Consider the following 27,357-nt stretch of genomic DNA (forward strand, 5'->3'; position numbering starts at 1 on the left):
GTATAAAAATCCCTGAGCTCTCTGCTCAAACTGCAGATCGAGCTGAAGGTGCTGAGGGTCATTCAGTGAATTCACCAGTGACCTGTACCGACACCAAGATGCTGAGAATCGTCTTAACCGTGTCTTTCCTCTTCTGGAACCAACTCGCTGCACAGAATCCGGTAGACGAGGTGATCAAACTCTGTGAACGAGATGACTGCCTTAAACCCGAAGTCGTCATTAACGACAAGGTGAGTATAGTTCAGAGTTTACTGCATTCTGTAATATTTGTACCAGTGGAAATTATTTAATGCCTGTGTTATTGGGTCGTGTCCCCTTTGCTCTCTTTACTGTCAAACATCTGTCTGACTCAGGCAGGGAGGATTGTCAATGCTGAGTGTGTGAACTGGAATAAACAGTGAAATATCTGCCCCGGGCGGTTCACACATCCCAGGACCCGGCACTCACACAGTTAATGATTTCTAAATTCAAGGCTGGGATCAGGAAAGTATTCTGAGGGACAGAATCTATCTGTACTTTAGACACGGATTAATCAGGAATAGTCAGCGTGGAAGGTCTTTCTTGACAAACACAGTTGAATTATTTGAGGCGGTGAGCAGGAGTGTTGATGAGGGGGATGCATTTGGAGTGGTCGATATGGGCTTTAGCCAGGCTTTTGATAGGGTCCCTCGTGGCAGACTGATCCAGTCAGGGCCCATGGCACCCAAGGCAAAGAGACACATTGGACCCACAATTGGCTGAGAGGCAGGAAGCTGAGGGTGGTCTCTGAAGGCAGAGGGCAGGTTAATAGGGGGGTGGAAAAGGCAAATGGGACACTGGCTTTTCTCAATCGGGACATAGATTACAACAGCAGGGAGGTGATGTTGGAGTTGTACAGAACATTGGTGAGGACACAGCTGGAGTACTGTGTGTAATTCTGGGCACCACATTATAGGAAGGAGGTGACTGTACTGGAGGGGGTGCAGAGGAAATTCACCAGGATGGTGCCTGGGACGGAACATTTCAGTTATGAAGAGAGGTTGGGGCTTGGGCTGTTTTCGCTGGAGTAGAGAAGACTGAGGGGCGATCTGATCGATGGCTACAAGATTAAGAGGGGCATGGTCAGGATAATAATAATAATCTTTATTGTCACAAGCAGGCTTACACTAACACTGCAATGAAGTGACTGTGAAAATCCCCTCATCGCCACATTCCGGCGCCTGTTCGGGTCACAGAGGGAGAATTCAGAATGTCCAATTCACCAACAGCACGTCTTTCGGGGCTTGTGGGAGGAAACCGGAGCACCCGGAGGAAACCCACGCAGACACGGGAGAACGTGCAGACTCCACACAGACAGTGACCCAAGCCGGGAATCGAACTCGGGATCCTGGAGCTGTGAAGCCACAGTGCTAACCACTGTGCTGCTGAGGCGTCCCACCCCTGATACTCCCCCACCCCGACCCCTCCCCGACACTCCACCCACACACCCACACCGACCCCTCCCCGACACTCCAACGCACCCCCAAACCCTCCCGACTCTCTCCAGGCCCCCTTCCCAATACACTCCCCAACCCCGACCCCGACACCTTCCTGACGCACTCCCCCCACCCCGACCCCTGACCGACACTCCCCATCCACCCCCCAACACCTCCCCAACCCCCCCACCCCGACCCCTCCCTGAAACTCCCCATCCCCCCACTCTGACCCCTCCCCGACACTCCCCACCCCGAACTCCGACCCCTCCCCGACACTCCTCATCCACCCTACCCCGACCCCACCCCGACACTCCCCATCCCCCCCACCCCGACCCCTCCCCGACACTCCCCATCCCCCCCAGCCCGACCCCTCCACGACACTCACCCCCCACCCCGACCCCTCCCCGACACTACCCAACCCCCCCGACCCCCGACCCCTCCCCGACACTCCCCATCCCCCCCACCCCGACACCACCCCGACACTCCCCATCCCCCCCCACCCCGACCCCTCCCCGACACTCCCCATCCCCCCCCAGCCCGACCCCTCCCCGACACTCCACCCCCCCACCCCGACACCTCCCCGACACTCCCCATCCCCCCCACCCCGACCCCTCCCCGACACTCCCCCCCAACTCCGACCCCTCCCCGACACTCCCCCCCAACCCCGACCCCTCCCCGACACTCCACCCACACACCCACACCGACACCTCCCCGACACTCCCACCCAGCCCCAAACCCTCCCGACTCTCTCCAGGCCCCCTCCCCAATACACTCCCCAACGCCGACCCCAACCCCTTCCTGGCGCACTCCCCCCACCCTGAACCCTGACCGACACTCCCCATCCACCCCCAACCCCTCCCCAACCCCCCCCACCCCGACACCCGACCTCTCCCTGAAACTCCCCATCCCCCCCACTCTGACCCCTCTCCGACACTCCCCACCCCGAACCCCGACCCGTCCCCGACACTCCCCATCCACCCCACCCCGACCCCACCCCAACACTCCCCATCCCCCCCACCCCGACCCCTCCCCGACACTCCCCATCCCCCCGAGCCCGGCCCCTCCCCGACACTCCCCCCCACCCCGACGCCTCCCCGACACTACCCATCCCCCACGACCCCCGACCCCGCCCCGACACTCCCCATCCCCCCCCACCTCGACCCCACCCCGACACTCCCCATTCCACCCCACCCCGACCCCTCCCCGACACTCCCCAGCCCCCCCAGCCCGACCCCTCCCCGACACTACCCCCCCCACCCCCGACCTCTCCCCGACACTACCCATCCCCCCCGACCCCCGACCACTCCCCGACACTCCCCATCACCCCCACCCCGACCCCACCCCGACACTCCCCATCCCCCCCCCCACCCCGACCCCTCCCCGACACTCCCCATCCCCCCCAGCCCGACCCCTCCCCGACACTCCCCTCCCCACCCCGACCCCTCCCCGACACTCCCCATCAACCCCACCCCGACTCCCGACCCCTCCCCGACACTCCCCCCCACCCCGAACCCTAACCCCTCCCCGACACTCCCCATCCCCCCCCCACCCCGACCCCTCCCCGACACTCCCCATCCCCCCCCAACCCGACCCCTCCCCGACACTCCCCATCCCCCCCCCACCCCGACCACTCCCCAACACTCCCCATCCCCCCCCACCCCGACCCCTCCCCGACACTCCCACCCACCCCCAAACCCTCCCGACTCTCTCCAGGCCCCCTCCCCAATACACTCCCCAACGCCGATCCAACCCCTTCCTGACGCACTCCCCCCACCCCGACCCCTGACCGACACTCCCCATTCACCCCCCCAACCCCTCCCAAACCCCCCCCACCCCGACACCCAACCCCTCCCTGAAACTCCCCATCCCCCCCACTCTGACCCCTCCCCGACACTCCCCATCCCCCCGAACCCCGACCACTCCCCGACACTCCCCCCCCCCACCCCGACCCCTCCCCGACACTCCACCCCCACCCCGACCCCTCCCCGACACTCCCACCCGACCCCGCCCCGACACTACCCATCCCACCCGACCCCCGACCCCTCCCCGACACTCCCCATCCCATCCCACCCCGACCCCCGACCCCTCCCTGACACTCACCAACCCCCCAACCCGATCCCTCCCCGACACTCCCCCCCACCCCGACCCCGATCCCTTCCTGACACTCACCATCCCCCACCCCGACCCTTCCCCGACACTCCCCATCCCCCCCACCCCGACCCCTCCCCGACACTTCCCATCCCCCCCAATCCAATCCCTCCCCGACACTCCCCCCCCACCCCGAACCCCGACCCCTCCCCGACACTACCCATCCCACCCCACCCCGACCCCTCCCCGACACTCCCCATCCCCCCCCCGACCCCTCCCCGACACTCCCCATCCCTCCCACCCCGACCCCTCCTCGACACTTCCCATCCCCCCCACCCCGATCCCTCCCCGACACTCCCCCCCACCCCGACCCCGATCCCTCCCTGACACTCACCATCCCCCACCCCGACCCTTCCCCGACACTCCCCATCCCCCCACCCCGACCCTTCCCCGACACTCCCCATCCCCCCCACCCCGATCCCTCCCCGACACTCCCCCCCACCCCGACCCCGATCCCTCCCTGACACTCACCATCCCCCACCCCGACCCCTCCCCGACACTCCCCATCCCCCCCACCCCGAACCCCGACCCCTCCCCGACACTACCCATCCCACCCCACCCCGACCCCTCCCCGACACTCCCCATCCCCCCAACCCGGCCCCTCCCCGACACTCCCCATCCCCCCCACTCCGACCCCTCCCCGACACTTCCCATCCCCCCCACCCCGATCCCTCCCCGACACTCCCCCCACCCTGACCCCCGACCCCTCCCCAACACTACCCATCCCCCCAACCCGACCCCCGACCCCTCCCCGACACTACCCAACCCCCCGAACCCCGACCCCTCCCCAACACTCCCCATCCCCACCCACCCCGACCCCTCCCCGACACTCCCCATCCCCCCACCCCGACCCCCGACCCCTCCCCGACACTCCCCCGACCCCGAACCCTAACCCCTCCCCGACACTCCCCATCCCCCCCCACCGACCCCTCCCCGACACTCCCCATCCCCCCCACCCCGACCCCTCCCCGACACTACCCATCCCCCCCACCCCGACCCCCGACCCCTCCCCGACACTACCCAACCCCCCGAACCCCGAACCCTCCCCAACACTCCCCATCCCCACCCACCCCGACACTCCCCATCCCCCCCCCACCCCGACCCCTCCCCTGACACTCCGCATCCCACCCCACCCGGACCCCTCCCCGAAACTCCCCCCCCCCACCCTGACCCCCGACCCCTCCCCGACACTCCCCATCCCCCCCCGACCCCCGATCCCTCCCCGACACTCCCCATGCCCCCGACCCCCGATCCCTCCCCGACACTCCCCATCCCCCACCCCTCCCCGACACGCCTCATCCCCCACCCAGACCCCTCCCCGACACTCCCCCCTCCCCGACCCCCAACCCCTCCCCGAAACTCCCCATCCCCCCCACACCGACCCCCGAACTCTCCCCGACACTCCCCATCCCCCCACCCTGACTCCTCCCTGACACTCCCCCCCACCCCTGACCCCCGACCCCTCTCCGACACTCCCCCCTCCCCCGACCCCCTCCGCCTCCCCAACTCACAACTACAGGGGTGATACAACTTGCCCCCACTGCCCACGGACCCCTGTGATAGGGAGAACCACCCTCAGAGACCCCTGTGATAGGTCGACCCCCGCCACAGAGACCCCTGTGATAGGGAGACCCCCCCAACAGAGACCCCTGTGATAGGGAGACCCCCCCACAGAGACCCCTGTGATAGGGAGACCCCCCCCACAGAGACCCCTGTGATAGGGAGACCCCCCCACAGAGACCCCTGTGATAGGGAGACCCCCCCCCCACAGAGACCCCTGTGATAGGGAGACCCCCACAGAGACCCCTGTGATAGGAACACCCCCCACAGAGACCCCTGTGATAGGGAGACCTCCCCACAGAGACCCCTGTGATAGGGAGACCCCCCACAGAGACCTCTGTGATAGGGAGACCTCCCCACAGAGACCCCTGTGATAGGCAGAACCCCCCACAGAGACCCCTGTGATCGGGAAAACCTCCCATAGAGACCCCTGTGATAGGGAGACCCCCCCCACAGAGACCCCTTTGATAGGGACAGCCCCTCAGATACCCCTGTGATAGGCAGAACCCCCCACAGAGACCCCTTTGATAGGGAGACCCTCCCATAGAGACCCCTGTGATAGTTAGACCCCATCCCTCAGAGACCCCTGTGATAGGGAGAACCCCCCACAGAGACACCTCTGATAGGGAGACCCTCCCATAGAGACCCCTGTGAGAGGGATAGCCCCCACAGAGACCCCTGTGATAGGGAGAACCTTCCACAGAGACCCCTTTGATCGGGAGACCCTCCCATAGAGACCCCTGTGAGACGGAGACCCCCCCCCACAGAGACCCCTGTGATAGGGAGAACCCCCCACAGAGACCCCTGTGATATGGAGACCCCCAGCCCACAGAGACCCCTGTGATAGGGAGAACCCCCGCAGAGACCCCTGTGATAGGGAGACCTCCCCCACAGAGACCCCTGTGATAGGGAGACCCCCGCCCACAGAGACCCCTGTGATAGGGAGACCTCCCACAGAGACCCCTGTGATAGGGAGACCGTCCCATAGACACCCCTGTGATACGGAGACCCCCCGCCCACAGAGACCCCTGTGAGAGGGTGAACCCCCCACAGAGACCCCTGTGATAGGGAGACCCCCCCAGAGACATCTGTGATAGGGAGACCCCCCCCCCACAGAAAACCCTGGGATAGGGAGAACCCCCCACAGAGACCCCTATGATCGTTAGACCCCGCCCCTCAGAGACCCCTGTGATAGGGAGACACCCCCCCACAGAGACCCCTGTGATAGGGAGAACCCCCCACAGAGACCCCTGTGATAGGGAGACCTCCCACAGAGACCCCTGTGATAGGGAGACCTCCCACAGAGACCCCTGTGATAGGGAGACCCCCCCACAGAGACCCCTGTGATAGGGAGACCCCCCCACAGAGACCCCTGAGATAGGGAGACCACCCACATAGAACCCTGTGATAGTGAGACCCCCCCCACAGAGACCCCTGTGATAGGGACAACCCCCCACAGAGACCCCTGTGATAGGGAGACCTCCCACAGAGACCCCTGTGATAGGGAGACCCTCCCATAGAGACCCCTGTGATAGTTAGACCCCACACCACAGAGAACCCTATGATAGGGAGCCCCCCCCACATAGACCCCTTTGATCGGGAGACCCTCCCACAGAGACCCCTGTGATAGGGAGACCCTCCCATAGACACCCCTGTGAGAGGGTGAAGCCCCCACAGAGACCCCTGAGATAGGGAGACTCCCCCACTGAGACCCCTGTGATAGGGAGACCCCCCACAGAGACCCCTGTGATAGGGAGACCACCCACAGAGACCCCTGTGATAGGGAGACCCTCCCATAGACACCCCTGTGATACGGAGACCCCCCGCCCACAGAGACCCCTGTGAGAGGGTGAACCCCCCACAGAGACCCCTGAGATAGGGAGACCCCCCCACACTGACCCCTGTGATAGGGAGACCCCCCCAGAGACATCTGTGATAGGGAGACCCCCCCCCCACAGAAAACCCTGGGATAGGGAGAACCCCCCACAGAGACCCCTATGATCGTTAGACCCCGCCCCTCAGAGACCCCTGTGATAGGGAGAGCCCCACACAGAGACCCCTGGGATAGGGAGACCCCCCCTCCCCACAGAGACCCCTATGATCGGGAGACCCTCCCATAGAGACCCCTGTGATAGGGAGACACCCCCCCACAGAGACCCCTGTGATAGGGAGAACCCCCCACAGAGACCCCTGTGATAGGGAGACCCCCCACAGAGACCCCTGTGATAGGGAGACCTCCCACAGAGACCCCTGTGATAGGGAGACCCCCCCACAGAGACCCCTGTGATAGTGAGACCCCCCCCACAGAGACCCCTGTGATAGGGACAACCCCCCACAGAGACCCCTGTGATAGGGAGCCCCCCCCACATAGACCCCTTTGATCGGGAGACCCTCCCACAGAGACCCCTGTGATAGGGAGACCCCCCTCTCACAGAGACCCCTGTGATAGGGAGACCCCCCCACAGAGACCCCTGAGATAGGGAGACCGCCCACTTAGACTCCTGTGATAGGGAGACTGCCACACAGAGACCCCTGTGATAGGAAGACCCCCCGAGAGACGCCTGTGATAGGGAGACTCCCCCACTGAGACCCCTGTGATAGGGAGACCCCCCACAGAGACCCCTGTGATAGGGAGACCACCCCACTGAGACCCCTGTGATATGGAGACCCCCCCACAGAGACCCCTGTGATAGGAAGACCACCCCACTGAGACCCCTGTGATAGGGAGACCCCCCCACATGGACCCTGTGATAGGGAGACCCCCCCACAGAGACCCCTGTGATCGGGAGACCCCCCCTCACAGAGACCTCTGTGACAGTGAGACCCCCCCACAGAGGCCCTTGTGATAGGGAGACCCACCCCCCCACAGAGACCCCTGTGATAAGGAGACCCCCACAGAGACCCCTGTGATAGGGAGACCGCCCACATAGACCCTTTGATAGGGAGACCCCCCCCACAGAGGCCCTTGTGATAGGGAGACCCCCCCTCCACAGAGACCCCTGTGACAGTGAGACCCCCCCACATAGACCCTGTGATAGGGAGACCCCCCCCCACAGAGGCCACTGTGATAGGGAGACCCCCCCACAGAGACCCCTGTGATAAGGAGACCCCCACAGAGACCCCTGTGATAGGGAGACCCCCACAGAGGCCCTTGTGATAGGGAGTTCCCCCCCCCCCCCACAGAGACCCCTGTGACAGTGAGACCCCCCCCCCCACAGAGGCCCTTGTGATAGGAGCCCCCCCCCGCACAGAGACCCCTGTGACAGTGAGACCCCCCCCCCACAGAGACCTCTGTGATAGGGACCCCCCCCCCACAGAGACCCCTGTGACAGTGAGACCCCCAGGGTCCCCTGCAATGGGCAGCTCAGGGGGCCGCACAACATGTGCACCGGGGCCAATGGGCACGGGACGCTCTGATCATCTCCAGGTTCACCAACTAGACGGGGGGGGGGGAACCTGGCCTGGGGCACGGACACCGCCTCCCACCACCAGGCCCCCACATCCCCCGCCTGCAGCTCGGTGATACATACCTGCGGCGCTCCGAGCTGGGGGCCCTGGGTTGGCAGTAACAGCGGGTCGGAGCCATGGGATGGAGGGTGATGACAGCCCGCTCTGCCATGAGCTCCGTGCTCCACATCGTTTGACAATGTCTGCCTCATGCCCACGGTCGCACCTTCCACCTGGGTGAACCCTGCATGCCAGCTGGCCAGTCCATCACACGGTCGGTGGGGTGGGGGGGTGGGGGGGTGTACGGTGGGGAGCCCCCGCCACCCACAACATCCGCCCATTCCCCCCCCACCTCCTCTATGGCCAGCCCAGCCCAGCCCACCCCTCACACCCTGACAGAGCACCGAGGCAGGTTGGAACGGTGTGAACAGGTGTTTAAATTGAAAACCCGAGACCCTAACTCGAAACTGTGCCCTGCACCCCTGCCAACTTAACTGGTGTCTAATGTTCTGGCCTTCCAGCCCTAACATTGCGTCTAGGTAGTTCCCCAGACGGTCCAGCAGGAGTGGAGGCGGCCCTGCTGTGATTCCCGCCCTGCCACCTGGGTCCCGGTCGGTGGGTGCCTTCTGGGGCGATCGGGCCTGGATGGGCCCGGCTCCTGCCCGTGTGTCCCAGGTGGTGTGGTGCTGCCCTGTTCTGCCTGCTGCCCACTGGAGGCTCCAGGGACAGGAGGGGTGGAGTCTGAGGGGCTGCGGTGTTCCGACACCTCCCCTGCGGGAGTCACCGGCACGGGCCCAGCACCTCCTCCTCCCTCGGGGTGCCCGGTGGCCCCCAGGCATCTCCATGGGACTGGGGTGCGGGTAATCCCTGAGACAACCCCGCCACCTGGCGCTGCCAGTCCTGGAGGCCCACTCTGGTCTCGACCAGGGTATGCACGCTCACACCGGATCCAAAACAGGACGTCCATTCCTTGGAGATGATGCAGTGAAGATTCACTGGGTTGATTCCTGGGTTACAGAGATGTCCAATACTGAAAGGAATCAGATTGTCGGGAACTCTCTGGAATTTAGGAGAATGAGAGGATCTCATTGAAACAGACAAGGTGACAAGGTACAATTTAGGATTCCAGGTTGCTCGGGGTGTAGTATAATGGAGTATATTCGGACAGGTCCTGTGAAGGGTTAACCCTGTGATGTCACTGGCAGGAAGTGACATCTACTCGTGATCTGAGAGTCTCGCAGAAAGCAGCACGAAAAGAAGCTCGTGTCGGGGAATGTTCTCCAAACGGTAAATGTGTTCCAATACAGTTAGAATGTCTGCAGCCAGCAGTCTCTGGGAGTTACGGAAACTTCTCCAACACAACAACACAATGGAACAGGTGGGGAGTGCGTGGGGCAAGTGGAGTTGGGGTTAAAGGTGAGGCATGATCTTGTTGATTGGTGGAACAGGCTTGAGGAGTTATTGGGCCTATTCCAGCTCCTATTTCTTACGGTCCAATGACATTGTTTTCTTTTCATCCTGGATTAGTGCCTGGATACGAGGACCAATTTCTAACCCATTGAAACCTTTCTGTTTCAATAATGTGGTAAAACAGCCAAAGGGAAACACAATTCCTGGACATGATTCAGTGTCGATGGCCTTCCAGAACATTCTCTATATTTGTTTTCATTGAAAGCCCAAGGGGAAGGTGTGAGGCCCAATGGGCAGGATAACTCTAAAGTTGACAGAGTGCATGAGGGGGTCAGGGAAATCAATCTGGAAGTGGTGATGCCAAGACTCCCATCAAAAATTCCAAACTCTTTTACCAGGTCAGTCCATGCAGGACATGAATACTGCTCCCACACCTGGGAACCGAGGACAGTCCTGTACATGAAGGACGGGTTGCACCTAAACTGGAGGGGCACCAATATCCTGAGTGGGAGGTTTGCTCGAGCTCTTCGGGAGGGTTTAAACTAGTTGGGCAGGGGGATGGGAACCAGAGCGATGGATCAGAGGATAGGGTAGCTGTTGAACAGGCAGAAATAGTATGCAGCAAGTCTGTGAGGAAGGATAGACAGTTGATAGGGCAAAGTTGCACTCAGTGGAATGGGTTAAAGTGTGTCTGCTTCAATGTAAGGAGTGTCAGGAATAAGGGAGATGAACTTAGAACATGGATCAGTATTTAGAACTGTGATGTTATGGCCATCACGGAGAAATGGATTTCACAGGGGCAGGAATGGTTGTTAGACGTTCTGGGGTTTAGATGTTTTAAGAAGAATAGGGAGGGAGGTAAAAGAGGAGGGGGAGTGGCACTGTTAATTAGGGAGTGCACCACAGCTGCAGAAAAGGAGGTAGTTGAAGAGGGTTTGTCTACTGAGTCAGTATGGGTGGAAGTCAGAAACAAGAAAGGAGCAGTCACTTTATTGGGAGTTTCCTATAGACCCCCCAATAGCAGCAGAGTGATGGAGGAACAGATTGGGTGGCAGATTCTGGAAAGGCGCAGAAGTAACAGAGTTGTTGTCATGGGTGACTTCAACTTCCCTAATATTGACTGGAACCTCCTTCCTGCAAATGGTTTGGATGGAGCAGATTTTGTCAGGTGTGTACAGGAAGGATTCCTGACTCAATATGTAGATAGGCCGACTAGGGGGGAGGCCATATTGGATTTGGTGCTTGGCAACGAACCAGGCCAGGTGTCAGATGTCTCGGTGGGAGAGCATTTTGGTGACAGTGACCACAACTCCTTGACCTTTATCATAGTCACGGAGAGGGACAGGAACACACAGTATGGGAGGGTATTTCATTGGGGGATGGGAAATTATACTAATATTAGACAGGAGTTAAGGAGCATAAAGTGAGAACAATTGTTCTTGGGGAAATGTGCAGCAGTAATGTGGGGATTGTTTAAGGTTGTTTAATAGGCTCAAACAGGTTGATATTAAGAAGCAGGATTTGCTGGGCATTTTGAAAAGCATCAGGATAGATAAGTCCCCTGGGACTGACGGGATATACCCAAGGTTACTACAGGAAGCAAGGGAGGAGATTGCTGCGCAGTTGGCGATGATCTTTGCGTCCTCACTCTCCACTGGAGTAGTACTGAATGATTGGAGGGAGGCGAATGTTGTTCCCCTATTCAAGAAAGGGAATAGGGAAATCCCTGGGAGTTACAGACCCATCAGTCTTGCGTCTGTGGTGAGCAAAATATTGGCAAGGATTCTGAGAGATAGGATTTATGATAATTTGGACAAACAGTTTGATTAAAGATAGTCAGCATGGCTTTGTGAGGGACAGGTCATGCCTCACAAGCCTCATTCAATACTTTGAGGATGCGACGAGACACATTGATGAAGGCCGGGCAGTGGATGTGGTGTATATGGATTTCAGTAAGGCATTTGATAAAGTTCCCCATGGTAGGCTCATTCAGAAAGTCAGGGGGCATGGAATACAGGGAAATTTGGCTGCCAGGATACAGAATTGGCTGGCTGAAAGAAGACAGCGAGTGGTAGTGGATGGAAAGTATTCCGCCTGGAGGTCGGTGACCAGTCATGTCCTGCGGGGATCTGTACTGGGACCTCTGCTCTTTGTGTTTTTCTGAATGACTTGGATGAGGAAGTGAAAGGGTGGGTTAGTAAGTTTGCCGATGACACGAAGGTTGGTGGAGTTGGAGATAGTGTCGAGGCATCTTGCAGGTTACAATAGGGCATTGACAGGATGCAGAGCTGGGCTGAGAAGTGGCAGATGGAGTTCAACCTAGATAAATGTGAAGTGATTCATTTTGGAAGGTCGAATTTGAATGCTGAATACAGGGTTAAAGGCAGGATTCTTGGAAGTGTGGAAGGACAGAGGGATCTAGGGATCCACGTACATAAATTCCTCAAAGTTGCCACCCAGGTTGATAGGGTTGTTAAGAAGGCGTATGGTGTGTTAGCTTTCATTAACAGGGGGATTGAGTTTAAGAGCCGCGAGGTTTTACTGCAGCTTTATAAAACCCTGGTTAGACCACACTTGGAATATTGTGTCCAGTTCTGGTCGCCTCATTATAGGAAGGATGTGGATGCTTTGGAGAGGGACAGAGGAGATTTACCAGGATGCTGCCTGGACTGGAGGGCATGTCTTGTGAAGAAAGGTTGAGGGAGCTAGGGCTTTTCTCACTGGAGCGAAGAAGGAAGAGAGGTGACTTGATAAAGATGTACAAGGTGATGAGAGGCATGGATAGAGTGGATAGCCAGAGATGTTTCCCCAGGGCGGAAATGGCTGTCACGAGGGGACATAATTATAAGGTGATTGGAGGAAGGTAGAGGGGAGATGTCAGAGGGTATGTTCTTTACACAGAGAGTGGTGGGCGCGTGGAATGCACTGGAGGAGTCTGAGTCATTCGGGACATTTAAGCGGCTCTTGGACAGGCACATGGACAGCAGTAAATTGAAAGGAGAAGGTTAGGTTGATCTTAGATTCGGATAAATGGTCGGCACAACATTGTGGGCCGAAGGGCCTGTATTGTGCTATACTGTTCTATGTTCTAACACTGATGTGTTTTGGTGCGAATTCAGTTGTGTCACATGGTGATGGATTTTATTTTCTTGTTTTAGAATTATGATGAGGTGGAATTAGAATTTCGCCAATGGGTTCAAACTGAAGTTGGTGCCGTGGATATTAAAAGTGCGCTGGCGATCGGTCTGGACAAACTATTCAGTTATGCACGTTGTGGGAATGTTGCAGGTATGTCAGATGTTCCTTCAAAGTAACAACAGATTCTAAAACAGCCACTCACTCTTTAACCTGTCACGTTTCAAACTTTCTGTACAGACTGACACACTGAGCAAAGAATTGTCAATCCCAGAGCGTTCCGCGGTCACATGTGACCAGTGGGTTGAGGCGCTGTTTGGGCTACTTACACACATAGAAACAAACCGGGAAAATAGAAGCAGGAGGAGGCCATTCGGCCCTTCGAGCCTGCTCCGCCATTCATTCTGATCATGGCTGATCATCAAGTTCAATACCCTGATCCCACCTTCCCCCCATATCCCTCGATCCCCTGAGCTCTAAGAGTCACAGATGTTTACAGCATGGTAACAGACCCTTCAGCCCAACTTGTCGATGCCGCCCAGTTTCTATCACTAAGCTGGTCTCACTTGCCCACATTTGGCCCATATCCCCCTGTACCCACCCTGCCATGGAACTGTCTGTTTTTTAAAGGACAAAATTGTACCCGCCTCTACCACTGCCTCTGGCAGCTCGTTCCAGATGCTCACCACCCTCTGTGCGAAGAAATGTCCCCTCTGGTCTCTCTTGTATCTCTCCCCTCTCACCTTGAACCTATGCCCTCTAGTTTTAGACTCCTCTATCTTTGGGAAAAGTTGTTGACTATCTCCCTTATCTGTGCCCCTCATGATTTTAAAGACCTCAATAAGATCACCCCTAAGCCTCCTACACTCCAGGGGAAAAAGTCCCAGCCTATCCAGCCTCTCCTTATAACTCAGACCATCAAGTCCTGGCAGCATCCTCGTAAATCTCTTCTCACTCTTTCTAGGTTAACAATATCCTTCCTCTCATAGGGTGACCAGAACTGAACACATTATTCCATGTATGCTCTTACTAATGTCTTGGACAACTTCAACAAGACGTCCCAACTCCTGTATTCAATACTCTGACCCATAAAACCGAGCCTGCTGAATGCCTCCTTCACCACCCTGTCCACCTGTGACTCCACCTCCAAGGAGCTATGGAGCCTGTACCCCTCGATCTCTTTGTTCTGGAACTCTCCCCAACTCCCTACCATTAGCTGAGTAGGTCCTGCCCCGATTCGATCGACCAAAATGCATCACCTCACATTTATCCAAATTAAACTCCATCTGCCATTCATCGGCCCACTGGCCCAATTGGTCAAGATCCTGTTGCAATCTTATAGAACCTTCTTCACTGTCCACTATGACACCAATCTTGGTGTTATCTGCAAAGTTACTAACCATGCCTCCTACATTCTCATCCAAATCAATAGTATATACAACAGATAACAGTGGACCCAGCCCCGATCCCCGAGCCACACCGCTGCTCACAGGCCTCCAGTTTGAAAAATAACCCTCCACAACCACCCTTTAGCTTCGGTCGCCAAGACAATTTTGTATCCAATTGGCTACCGCGCCCTGGATACCGTGAGATTTAACCTTTTGCAACAATCTACCATGCGGTACCTTGTCAAAGGCCTTGCTAAAGTCCATTTGGACAACGTCGACCGCACTGCCCTCATCTACCTTCTTGGTTACCCCTTCAAAAAACTCAAATTGGTGAGACATGACTTTCCCCTTACAAAGCCACGCTGACCTTCCCTAATTAGCCCTTGCCTGTCTAAATGCCTGTAGATCCTGTCCCTCAGAATACCGTCTGACAACTTACCCACTACAGAAGTCAGGCTAAGCGGTCTGTAATTCCCAGGCTTATCCCTACAGCTCTTCTTAAACAAGGGCACAACATTTGCAACCCTCCAATCTTCAGACACTTCTCCTGTGACTGTCGATGAATTAAATATCTCAGCCAGGGGGCCGGCAATTTCCTCCCGAGCCTCCCACAACGTCCTGGGATACATTTCATCAGGTCCCGGAGATTTGTCTATCTTGATGCGCTTTAATACCTCCAGCACCTCCTTCTCTGTAATATGGACACTCCTCAAGACATCACTTTTTATTTCCCCAATTTCCCTAACATTCGTGCCATTCTCAACAGTAAATACTGACGAGAAATATTCATTTAGGACCTCTCCCATCCCTTGTGGCTCTGCACATAGATGACCTTGTTTATCCTGAAGAGGCCCCACCCTCTCCCCAGTCACCCTTTTACCCAGTATGCATCTGGAAAAGCTCTTTGGATTTTCCTTTGCCTTATCTGCCAAGACAATCTCATGTCCCCTTTTTGCCCTCCTGATTTCTCTCTTAACTCTACTCCCACAAGCCTTGTACTCTTCAAGGGATCCACTTGATCCCAGCTGCCTCAGCGTGTCATATGCCTCCTTCTTCCTTTTGACCATGGCTTCAATATCCCGAGTCATCCAGGGTTCCCCACTTCTCCCAGCCTTACCCTTCACTCTAAGAGGAATGTGCTCACCCTGGATCCTAGTTAACACCGTTTTGAAAGATTCCCATTTACAGCTGTCCCCTTGCCTGTCAATCGGCACCGCCAATCAACTTTTCAAAGTTCCTGCCTAATACCCCCGAAATTGGCCTTGCCCCAATTTAGAATTTTAACTTTTGGGCCAGAACTATCATTCTCCGGAGCTATCTTATAACTAACGGAATTCTGGTCACAGATCCCAAAGTGATCCCTCACTCACACTTCTGTCACCTGACCTTCGTTATTCCCCAATAGGAGGTCAAGTTTCCCCCCCCCTCTCTGGTCGGGCTATCCACATATTAAATGAGGAATTCTTCCTGAATACTCTCGACAAAGTTCTCTCCATCCAAACCCCTCGTGCTATGGCTGTCCCAGTTAATGTTGGGAAAGTTATAGTCCCCAACTACTCCCACTCAATTATATACTTCTTTGATACCTGCCGGCTTTATGTTCCCAGAAACCGGGAAGGTTTCCCACATGCACTGGGAGCGAGATTCCAGCTGTGGTTGCTGAATTTCCCGAGTGTAATAAAGACTCTTTCTCAGGCATGAACCCGCTATTGGAGTCGACATGAACCCTTGTGGAAGCTGAGAAACTGCATCTCTCTCAGCTCAGTGGATGCTGCGGGAATGCTGGCTCCTGTCTGAGACTCAATGACGGGAAATTCTACCTTGTTAAAGAGAAATCCTGTGGAACTAACTGCGTCCAGTTATTTAATGGTGGTTGAGGGTGAATGTTTAATGGTTAATGGGGGTTGAGGGTGAATGTTTAATGGTTTATGATGGTTGAGGGTGAATGTTTAATGGTTAATGGTGGTTGAGGGTGAATGTTTAATGGTTAATGGTGTTTGAGGGTGAATGTTTAATGATTCATGGTGTTTGAGGGTGAATGTTTAGTGGTTAATGGTGGTTGAGGGTGAATGTTTAATGGTTAATGGTGGTTGAGGGTGAATATTTAATGGTTAATGGTGTTTGAGGGTGAATGTTTAATGATTCATGGTGTTTGAGGGTGAATGTTTAATGGTTAATGGTGGGTGAGGGTGAATGTTTAATGGTTGATGGTGGTTGAGGGTGAATGTTTAGTGGTTAATGGTGGTTAACGGTGAATGTTTAATGGTTAATGGCGGTTAACGGTGAATGTTTCATGGTTAATGGTGGTTGAGGGTGAATGTTTAATGGTTAATGGTGGTTAACGGTGAATGTTTAATGGTTAATGGTGATTGAGGTCTGTGCTGTCTGTCCCTTCCAGCAGTGACACACACCAGTGTCTATCTGGACAGATCTGTGCTGTCTGTCCCTTCCAGCAGTGACACACACCAGTGTCTATCTGGACAGCTCTGTGCTGACTGTCCCTTCCAGCAGTGACACACACCAGTGTCTATCTGGACAGCTCTGTGCTGTCTGCCCCTTCCAGCAGTGACACACACCAGTGTCTATCTGGACAGCTCTGTGCTGTCTCCCCCTACCAGCAGTGACACACACCAGTGTCTATCTGGGCTGCTCTGTGCTGTCTGTCCATTCCAGCAGTGACACACACCAGTGTCTATCTGGACTGCTCTGTGCTGTCTGTCCCTTCCAGCAGTGACACACACCAGTGTCTATCTGGACAGCTCTGTGCTGTCTGTCCCTTCCAGCAGTGACTCACACCAGTGTCTATCTGGACAGCTCTGTGCTGTATGTCCCTTCCAGCAGCGACACACACCAGTGTCTATCTGGACAGCTCTGTGCTGTCTGTCCCTTCCAGCAGTGACACACACCAGTGTCTATCTGGACAGCTCTGTGCTGTCTCCCCCTTCCAGCAGCGACACACACCAGTGTCTATCTGGACAGCTCTGTGCTGTCTGTCCCTTCCAGCATGACACACACCAGTGTCTATCTGGACAGCTCTGTGCTGTCTGTCCCTTCCAGCAGTGACACACACCAGTGTCAATCTGGACAGCTCTGTGCTGTCTGTCCCTTCCAGCAGTGACACACACCAGTGTCTATCTGGACAGCTCTGTGCTGTCTCTCCCTTCCAGCAGTGACACACACCAGTGTCAATCTGGACAGCTCTGTGCTGTCTGTCCCTTCCAGCAGTGACACACACCAGTGTCTATCTGGACAGCTCTGTGCTGTCTGCCCCTTCCAGCAGTGACACACACCAGTGTCTATCTGGACAGCTCTGTGCTGTCTCCCCCTACCAGCAGTGACACACACCAGTGTCTATCTGGGCTGCTCTGTGCTGTCTGTCCATTCCAGCAGTGACACACACCAGTGTCTATCTGGACTGCTCTGTGCTGTCTGTCCATTCCAGCAGTGACACACACCAGTGTCTATCTGGACAGCTCTGTGCTGTCTCCCGCTTTCCAGCAGTGACTCACACCAGTGTCTATTTGGACAGCTCTGTGCTGTCTCCCCCTTCCCGCAGTGACTCACACCAGTGTCTATCTGGACAGCTCTGTGCTGTATGTCCCTTCCAGCAGCGACACACACCAGTGTCTAACTGGACAGCTCTGTGCTGTCTGTCCCTTCCAGCAGTGACACACACCAGTGTCTATCTGGACAGCTCTGTGCTGTCTCCCCCTTCCAGCAGTGACACACACCAGTGTCTATCTGGACAGCTCTGTGCTGTCTCCCCCTTCCAGCAGCGACACACACCAGTGTCTATCTGGACAGCTCTGTGCTGTCTGTCCCTTCCAGCAGTGACACACACCAGTGTCTATCTGGACAGCTCTGTGCTGTCTCCCCCTTCCAGCAGTGACACACACCAGTGTCTATCTGGACAGCTCTGTGCTGTCTGTCCCTTCCAGCATGACACACACCAGTGTCTATCTGGACAGCTCTGTGCTGTCTCCCCCTTCCAGCAGCGACACACACCAGTGTCTATCTGGACAGCTCTGTGCTGTCTGTCCCTTCCAGCAGTGACACACACCAGTGTCTATCTGGACAGCTCTGTGCTGTCTGTCCCTTCCAGCAGTGACACACACCAGTGTATATCTGGACAGCTCTGTGCTGTCTGTCCCTTCCAGCAGTGACACACACCAGTGTCTATCTGGACAGCTCTGTGCTGTCTCCCCCTTCCAGCAGTGACACACACCAGTGTCTATCTGGACAGCTCTGTGCTGTCTGTCCCTTCCAGCAGTGACACACACCAGTGTCTATCTGGACAGCTCTGTGCTGTCTGCCCCTTCCAGCAGTGACACACACCAGTGTCTATCTGGACAGCTCTGTGCTGTCTCCCCCTTCCAGCAGTGACAAACACCAGTGTCTATCTGGACAGCTCTGTGCTGTCTGTCCCTTCCAGCAGTGACACACACCAGTGTATATCTGGACAGCTCTGTGCTGCCTGTCCCTTCCAGCAGTGACACACACCAGTGTCTATCTGGACAGCTCTGTGCTGTCTCCCCCTTCCAGCAGTGACACACACCAGTGTCTATCTGGACAGCTCTGTGCTGTCTGTCCCTTCCAGCAGTGACACACACCAGTGTCTATCTGGAAAGCTCTGTGCTGTCTGTCCCTTCCAGCAGTGACACACACCAGTGACTATCTGGACAGCTCTGTGCTGTCTCCCCCTTCCAGCAGTGTCACACACCAGTGTCTATCTGGACAGCTCTGTGCTGTCCGTCCCTTCCAGCAGTGACACACACCAGTGTCTATCTGGACAGCTCTGTGCTGTCTGTCCCTTCCAGCAGTGACACACACCAGTGTCTATCTGGACAGCTCTGTGCTGTCTCCCTCTTCCAGCAGTGACACACACCAGTGTCTATCTGGACAGCTCTGTGCTGTCTCCCCCTTCCAGCAGTGACACACACCAGTGTCTATCTGGAAAGCTCTGTGCTGTCTGTCACTTCCAGCAGTGACACACACCAGTGTCTATCTGGACAGCTCTGTGCTGTCTGTCCCTTCCAGCAGCGACACACACCAGTGTCTATCTGGACAGCTCTGTGCTGTCTCCCTCTTCCAGCAGTGACACACACCAGTGTCTATCTGGACAGCTCTGTGCTGTCTCCCCCTTCCAGCAGTGACACACACCAGTGTCTATCTGGAAAGCTCTGTGCTGTCTGTCACTTCCAGCAGTGACACACACCAGTGACTATCTGGACAGCTCTGTGCTGTCTGTCCCTTCCAGCAGTGACACACACCAGTGTCTATCTGGACAGCTCTGTGCTGTCTGTCCCTTCCAGCAGTGACACACACCAGTGCCTATCTGGACAGCTCTGTGCTGTCTGTCCCTTCCAGCAGCGACACACACCAGTGTCTATCTGGACAGCTCTGTGCTCTCTGTCCCTACCAGCAGTGACACACACCAGTGTCTATCTGGGCAGCTCTGTGCTGTCTGTCCCTTCCAGCAGTGACACACACCAGTGTCTATCTGGACAGCTCTGTGCTGTCTCCGCATTCCAGCAGCGACACACACCAGTGTCTATCTGGACAGCTCTGTGCTGTCTCCGCATTCCAGCAGTGACACACACCAGTGTCTATCTGGACAGCTCTGTGCTGTCTGTCCCTTCCAGCAGTGTCACACACCAGTGTCTATCTGGACAGCTCTGTGCTGTCTGTCCCTTCCAGCAGCGACACACACCAGTGTCTATCTGGACAGCTCTGTGCTGTCTGTCCCTTCCAGCAGTGACACACACCCGTGTCTATCTGGACAGCTCTCTGCTGTGTCCCCCTTCCAGCAGTGACACACACCAGTGTCTATCTGGACAGCTCTGTGCTGTCTGTCCCTTCCAGCAGTGACACACACCAGTGTCTATCTGGACAGCTCTGTGCTGTCTGTCCCTTCCAGCAGTGACACACACCAGTGTCTATCTGGACAGCTCTGTGCTGCCTGTCCCTTCCAGCAGTGACACACACCAGTGTCTATCTGGACAGCTCTGTGCTGTCTGTCCCTTCCAGCAGTGACACACACCAGTGCCTATCTGGACAGCTCTGCGCTGTCTGTCCCTTCCAGCAGCGACACACACCAGTGTCTATCTGGACAGCTCTGCGCTGTCTGTCCCTTCCAGCAGTGACACACACCAGTGTCTATCTGGACAGCTCTGTGCTGTGTCCCCCTTCCAACAGTGACACACACCAGTGTCTATCTGGACAGCTCCGTGCTGTCTCCCCCTTCCAGCAGTGACACACACCAGTGTCTATCTGGACAGCTCTGTGCTGTCTCCCCCTTCCAGCAGTGACACACACCAGTGTCTATCTGGACAGCTCCGTGCTGTCTCCCCCTTCCAGCAGTGACACACACCAGTGACTATCTGGACAGCTCTGTGCTGTCTCCCCCTTCCAGCAGTGACACACACCAGTGTCTATCTGGACAGCTCTGTGCTGTCTGTCCCTTCCAGCAGTGACACACACCAGTGTCTATCTGTACAGCTCTGTGCTGTCTCCCCCTTCCAGCAGTGACACACACCAGTGTCTATCTGGACAGCTCTGTGCTGTCTGTCCCTTCCAGCAGTGTCACACACCAGTGTCTATCTGGACAGCTCTGTGCTGTCTGTCCCTTCCAGCAGTGACACACACCAGTGTCTATCTGGACAGCTCTGTGCTGTCTCCCTCTTCCAGCAGTGACACACACCAGTGTCTATCTGGACAGCTCTGTGCTGTCTCCCCCTTCCAGCAGTGACACACACCAGTGTCTATCTGGACAGCTCTGTGCTGTCTGTCCCTTCCAGCAGTGACACACACCAGTGTCTATCTGGAAAGCTCTGTGCTGTCTCCCCCTTCCAGCAGTGACACACACCAGTGTCTATCTGGACAGCTCTGTGCTGTCTGTCCCTTCCAGCAGTGACACACACCAGTGCCTATCTGGACAGCTCTGTGCTGTCTGTCCCTTCCAGCAGCGACACACACCAGTGTCTATCTGGACAGCTCTGTGCTCTCTGTCCCTACCAGCAGTGACACACACCAGTGTCTATCTGGGCAGCTCTGTGCTGTCTGTCCCTTCCAGCAGTGACACACACCAGTGTCTATCTGGACAGCTCTGTGCTGTCTCCCCCTTCCAGCAGCGACACACACCAGTGTCTATCTGGACAGCTCTGTGCTGTCTGTCCCTTCCAGCAGTGACACACACCCGTGTCTATCTGGACAGCTCTGTGCTGTGTCCCCCTTCCAGCAGTGACACACACCAGTGTCTATCTGGACAGCTCTGTGCTGTCTGTCCCTTCCAGCAGCGACACACACCAGTGTCTATCTGGACAGCTCTGTGCTGTCTGTCCCTTCCAGCAGTGACACACACCAGTGTCTATCTGGACAGCTCTGTGCTGTGTCCCCCTTCCAACAGTGACACACACCAGTGTCTATCTGGACAGCTCTGTGCTGTCTGTCCCTTCCAGCAGTGACACACACCAGTGTCTATCTGGACAGCTCTGTGCTGTCTGTCCCTTCCAGCAGTGACACACACCAGTGTCTATCTGGACAGCTCTGTGCTGTCTGTCCCTTCCAGCAGTGACACACACCAGTGTCTATCTGGACAGCTCTGTGCTGTCTATCCCTTCCAGCAGCGACACACACCAGTGTCTATCTGGACAGCTCTGTGCTGTCTGTCCCTTCCAGCAGTGACACACACCAGTGTCTATCTGGACAGCTCTGTGCTGTCTGTCCCTTCCAGCAGCGACACACACCAGTGTCTATCTGGACAGCTCTGTGCTGTCTGTCCCTTCCAGCAGTGACACACACCAGTGTCTATCTGGACAGCTCTGTGACCCTCAGCATCCATCACAATAAAGGTACAAAGTTAGACCTGGGGAGGAGGGTGAGATGTATTGTGGGGTCGGGGGTTGTTCTGAGGCGCAATGGGGAAGGAGGGTTGTGCAAGAGGTGTAGGGGGATAGCGTGGGGTGGGGGGGTTGGGTGAGGGGCCACGATTCCAGGCAGAAGTGTAGGGTGCGGGGCGGGGGGGGGGGGTGCGGGGGGGTTTGCGGGGTAGGGCTCGGGGGGTGCAGGGAGAGGGATGTGGGGTGTGGGGGGGGTAGGGCTCAGGTGGGTTTTCAGGGAGGTGCTTGTCGGGGGTAGGGCTCGGGTAGGGTTTCAGGGAGGGGGGTGTGGGGGTAGGGCTCGGGGGGCAGGGAGGGGGGTGTGGGGGTAGGGCTCGGGGGGCAGGGAGGGGGGTGTGGGGGTAGGGCTCGGGGGGCAGGGAGGGGGGTGTGTGGGTAGGGCTCGGGGGGCACGGAGGGGGGGGTGGGAGTAGGGCTCGGGGGGCAGGGAGGGGGGTGTGGGGGGTTGGGCTCGGGGGGCAGGGAGGGGGGTGTGGGGGTAGGGTTCGGGGGGCACGGAGGGGGGTGTGGGGGGTAGGCCCCGGGGGCAGGGAGGGGGGTAGGTCTCGGGGGGCAGGAGGGGGTGTGGGGGGTAGGGCTCGGGGGGCAGGGAGGGGGGTGTGGGGGTAGGGCTCGGTGGGCAGGGAGGGGGGTGTGGGGGTAGGACTCGGGGGTCACGGAGCGGGTGTGGGGTGCAGGGCTCGGGGAGCAGGGAGGGGGGTGTGGGGGGTAGGGCTCGGGTGGCAGGAAGGGGGGTGTGGGGGTAGGGCTTGGGGGGCAGGGAGGGGGGTGTGGGGGTAGGGCTCGGGGGGCAGGGAGGGGGGTGTGGGGGTAGGGCTCGGGGGGGCAGGGAGGGGGGTGTGGGGTGTAGGGCTCGGGGGGCAGGGAGGGGGGTGTGTGGGTAGGGCTCGGGGGGCAGGGAGGGGGATGTGGGGGTAGGGCTCGGGGGGTAGGGAGGGGGGTGTGGGGGTAGGGCTCAGGGGGCAGGGAGGGGGGTGTGGGGTAGGGCTCAGGGGGCAGGGAGGGGGGGTGGGGGTAGGGCTCGGGGGGCAGGGAGGGGGGTGTGGGGGTAGGGCTTGGGGGGCAGGGAGGGGGGTGTGGGGGTAGGGCTCGGGGGGCAGGGAGGGGGGTGTGGGGGTAGGGCTCGGGGGGCAGGGAGGGGGGTGTGGGGGTAGGGCTCGGGGGGCAGGGAGGGGGGTGTGGGGGTAGATTGAGGAACAGACTGTCCCTCGAGGCTGTGAGACTTTCCCAGCTGGGTGTTAACGTGCTGCACAGTCTGGTGAAGGGAGGGGGCTGCACAGAGTGATATGAGTGAGCGGGACGGACATTTCAATATGGTGTCGGCTCTCACACTGCGAGTGGGCCCAGGCTGGTCACAGGCTGACTGATTGATTGATTCGATTTGATTGATTGTCACTTGTACCGAAGTACAGTGAAAAGTATTTTCCTGCGGCCGAGGGAACGCACGCAGTATTTACAGAGTAGACCAAAGAATAATCAACAGAGAACATTGACAAATGCTACAATCACAAACAGTGATTGGTTACAGTGCGGAACAAGGGGCCGATCAAAGCAAATACATGAGCAAGGGCAGCATAGGGCGTCGTGAATAGTGTTCTTACAGGGAACAGTCAGTCCGAGGGGGAGTCGTTGAGGAGTCTAGTAGCTGTGGGGAAGAAGCTGTTTCTATGCATCATTCTTGAGGCTCCTTTGATGCTCGTGTGGCAGTGTCCAGGGTGTTTGCACCTCTGGTGGAGCAGGAGATATGTTGATGGAGTTTGGGTGGAACCTTCCTGAGGTGGGCCTGGTTGAAGTCTCCAGCCACGATTGTCAGGGCTTCGGGGTGATTTGTTTCTTGGTTGTTGATGGTGGAGTTAGTTTGTCACGTGCTGCTCTACATCCTGGCTACTTGTTCATTTGCATATTCCCTTAAAGTGATATCACAACATTTTCCACATTTCAACAAAGTCACCCTGCCCCCTCACCTGAAACTTTTTACTCCCTGTAAGCTGATCACCCAGTTAAATGCTGTGTCTCTCTGTCTACAGGTACCGTTATTCCTCTCACTGCATCTTGGGGAGTTTTTGGATACTTGAAAAATGGCAAAATACAACAAAGATTCAGTGTATTTGTCCTGATAGTTCCCGAAGTCATCAATCCACCGGAACCAACAGATCCAGCAGTTACATTACAAACTGGACCTCATATTTGGTACTATGGCAGGTGAGTTTAGTGACTGATATATTGGGATTGATGTTCCTTTCTGTCAGCTCTTGTATCAACATCAGCCTGGGGCGGGATTCTCCCGTTTTGAGACTAAGTGCTGTGGTGTGGGTGGGAATGTGGAATGTTCCTGCTGTGGCTTCTTGCCGGAAAACACTCCGAATCTTCCCACCCATCATTAATTATTCACCTGGGTGTTTTCCGCTGTTTTCAGCAGTGGGTCAGGCCTGGATGGTGTGTAGTCTGCCCTCCTGCCCGGGTGTCATATTGAAAAGATGTCCAACAACACTGAGCCATGTTGACAAAAGAAGGTGGACCTCCTGAAAATGCAGATCGATTTCCAGCAACATTGGTCACCCAGAAACAGGCCAGCAGAAGGACCCCCTCCAGAACACATAATACGGAAGATCCAAGGATCCAATCTCCCCCAACCCACTGCTGTGGTGCTCCAGGGTCCAGGGTTGTGGGCGCTCTCCATCCACAACTCTGTGGGCAGCGCCACGCATCCTGACTTTGGCACACTACATTGTGAAGAATGTTTCTCACACTGGCGTTTTTCCCGCCGGAATGGCAGAGAATCTATCCTGGGCGGGCACCCCGAGGACCCTCTGCTACTGCACTCTCTTTAGAACAGAGCCATTAAGTCTGGATAGACTCTCTCCACCCTCTCTGTAAAATGCATCACCTCACATTTCTCTGTGTTAAACTCTATCTGCCACTTGTCTGCCCATTTGGCCAGCTTCTCGATGGTCTTACTCCAGCTGTGGACTAACTGACTGGTGCAGGCGCCTCAATGGGCTGAATGGTCAACTCCTGTCCCTGTTGTCCTGGCAACCGACTTTCCAAACAGGATTTGTCAGGAGGATAAAAATTAAATCCTCTGTTCTTAATCCTGTTGCAGGGTTTTTGACAAGAAAGTTGATGAACAACAAACTGAAGAACTTGTGATTCAATTACTGAAGGATTTGGAACAAGACAACCAGCCCTTCAATAGCACATTTTTTGACATCACTTATTTTAACACACATGGGCTAATGGCAATAGGTTTTGTGAAAACAGGAGAATGAAGGTTCTCTTGAAGGTTCTGTACCTTTCATGGCATCAAACAGTGAGATGTGCTGAACTCTATTCTAAAACTGTTTAACTTTCCATTGGGTTTAATGTGGAATACTGAGCATAGTTTAGTCTCCTTACCTCAAGAAGGACCTTTTGAGGGAACGCAATGCCTGTTGTGAAAATTAAATAAAAACAGAGACTCTTCAAGGCCACTCCACCATTCAGGAAGATCATGGCTGATCTTCGACCTTAACTCCACCTTCCCACACTGTCCCTCGAGTGTGTAATCTGTCTGATAAACAGGGAATGCACTCCCACTAAACTCGGTTCATCCACCCTTAACTAAGGAGCCCAAACATCACCACATCATATTCTACCTGCCATGTTCTTAACCACTCACTTAACCAACCAAATGTGGAGCAAACACGTGATCGTCCACCCACACGTTAACCGTACATGTGACTCCAGCCCTGATATATTTGACTGTCTCTGAGTCCCGCCTGCTCTATTTCCCCTTAATATTATTTATAATTAGGTCTCCCTTCAACGTCTGAAATTCATTGCTGAACACGTCTCCACACTGCACAGATACAGGGCAAAACTCAATTGTACCGGGTGGTGGGCCCTCTATTGGGGAACGGAGATTAATCACTGCACTAATTTGCTTTTTCTGTAATCTTGCTTTTAGTAAATTGTGAGACTGAGACTGTGATCGTCCTAGTGTCAGATATAGTTCCAGAATTTTCTATCTTCACACAGCCATGGAATATATTCATATTTATCCATCATACTGACCAGAATGTTTCAAGTTGATGTGAAAAGAGTTGGGATTTGTTACAGAGCACAGAGTATTGAAGCTGTTAAATGTGAAATCATGGAGTGATCAGATGTGGGACTGTTCCTGGGCTCTCTCACTCGGAGTTAGTTCCAGGTGGAATTATTTAATTACAAGGGAATGTTTAAACTGTAAAGAGACAGTGTGTTCACCATTTGTAAAATAATGAGATTTTCATCACATCCTCTGGAAGATTTTCCTTCAATGTTTGAATAGTTCTGTGTCCTGTGCTCTGAAATATAATGGGAATGGACCATATAACAGACTGTGTGGAATAGACACTGGACACTGTCGGAAGAACACGTCACTCACTGGAGAAACCTGCTAATGGAGACCACACCCTGTGTGGGCAGTAAAATATTCCCTTTTCCTGCCAGTCCTGAGAATCAAACACTGGACATTGTGGTGGGGATGATTAAAAAGGTTGTTTCTCAACCCGGTTTGGTCTGACTCAGATCAGTCCAAGTTCAGGAAACAGATGGGCCCAGGTCAGGAAAGTGAAAGTGGGAGTTTTGTGACCCAGGTGTGAAGCAGCTGAAAACTGGTCCTTAAACCGGAGAAAGAATCCCAGTTTAAAATTAGAATCCAGAGACTGAAGGTGGAATAAAGTTTCCATTCAGATCTCCTCAAACCCACACTGGGAGCTGACTTTGGGAATATCGACAGACTGAATCTGTGACTGAGAAAATGATCGATTCAGATCTGACTCCCGTTAACAGGTGACCCCCATTCACAGGTTTGTCTGGTGCAGTAAGTAATCCATCGTCTTCTAGTCTTTGTTTGTCTTTTGTTTTTCAAACTGCTGGGAATGGATTCTCACTGTG

At 55.8% G+C, this 27,357-nt stretch overlaps 1 protein-coding gene across 1 annotated transcript; it reads left to right on the forward strand.

Moving 5' to 3' along the window:
- Positions 1-27,357, forward strand: LOC140411784 (uncharacterized). The gene is made up of 4 exons (XM_072500767.1): positions 1-230; positions 13,178-13,307; positions 24,468-24,642; positions 25,544-27,357. The coding sequence occupies exons 1-4, from the start codon at positions 99-101 to the stop codon at positions 25,707-25,709; spliced, it is 603 nt and encodes a 200-aa protein (XP_072356868.1). The 5' UTR covers positions 1-98; the 3' UTR covers positions 25,710-27,357.

The sequence above is a fragment of the Scyliorhinus torazame genome, chromosome 4, assembly GCF_047496885.1.
Source record: "Scyliorhinus torazame isolate Kashiwa2021f chromosome 4, sScyTor2.1, whole genome shotgun sequence".
In the NCBI taxonomy this organism is placed as follows: Eukaryota; Metazoa; Chordata; class Chondrichthyes; order Carcharhiniformes; family Scyliorhinidae; genus Scyliorhinus; species Scyliorhinus torazame.

What these genes read in the sequence shown, in the direction of transcription:
- LOC140411784 (XM_072500767.1), top strand. Translation starts at nt 99, where the DNA reads ATGCTGAGAATCGTCTTAACCGTGTCTTTCCTCTTCTGGAACCAACTC. An exon ending in AAGTCGTCATTAACGACAAG is followed by an intron (nt 231 to 13,177) that starts GTGAGTATAGTT and finishes TTCTTGTTTTAG; the next exon opens with AATTATGATGAGGTGGAATT. An exon ending in ACGTTGTGGGAATGTTGCAG is followed by an intron (nt 13,308 to 24,467) that starts GTATGTCAGATG and finishes CTCTGTCTACAG; the next exon opens with GTACCGTTATTCCTCTCACT.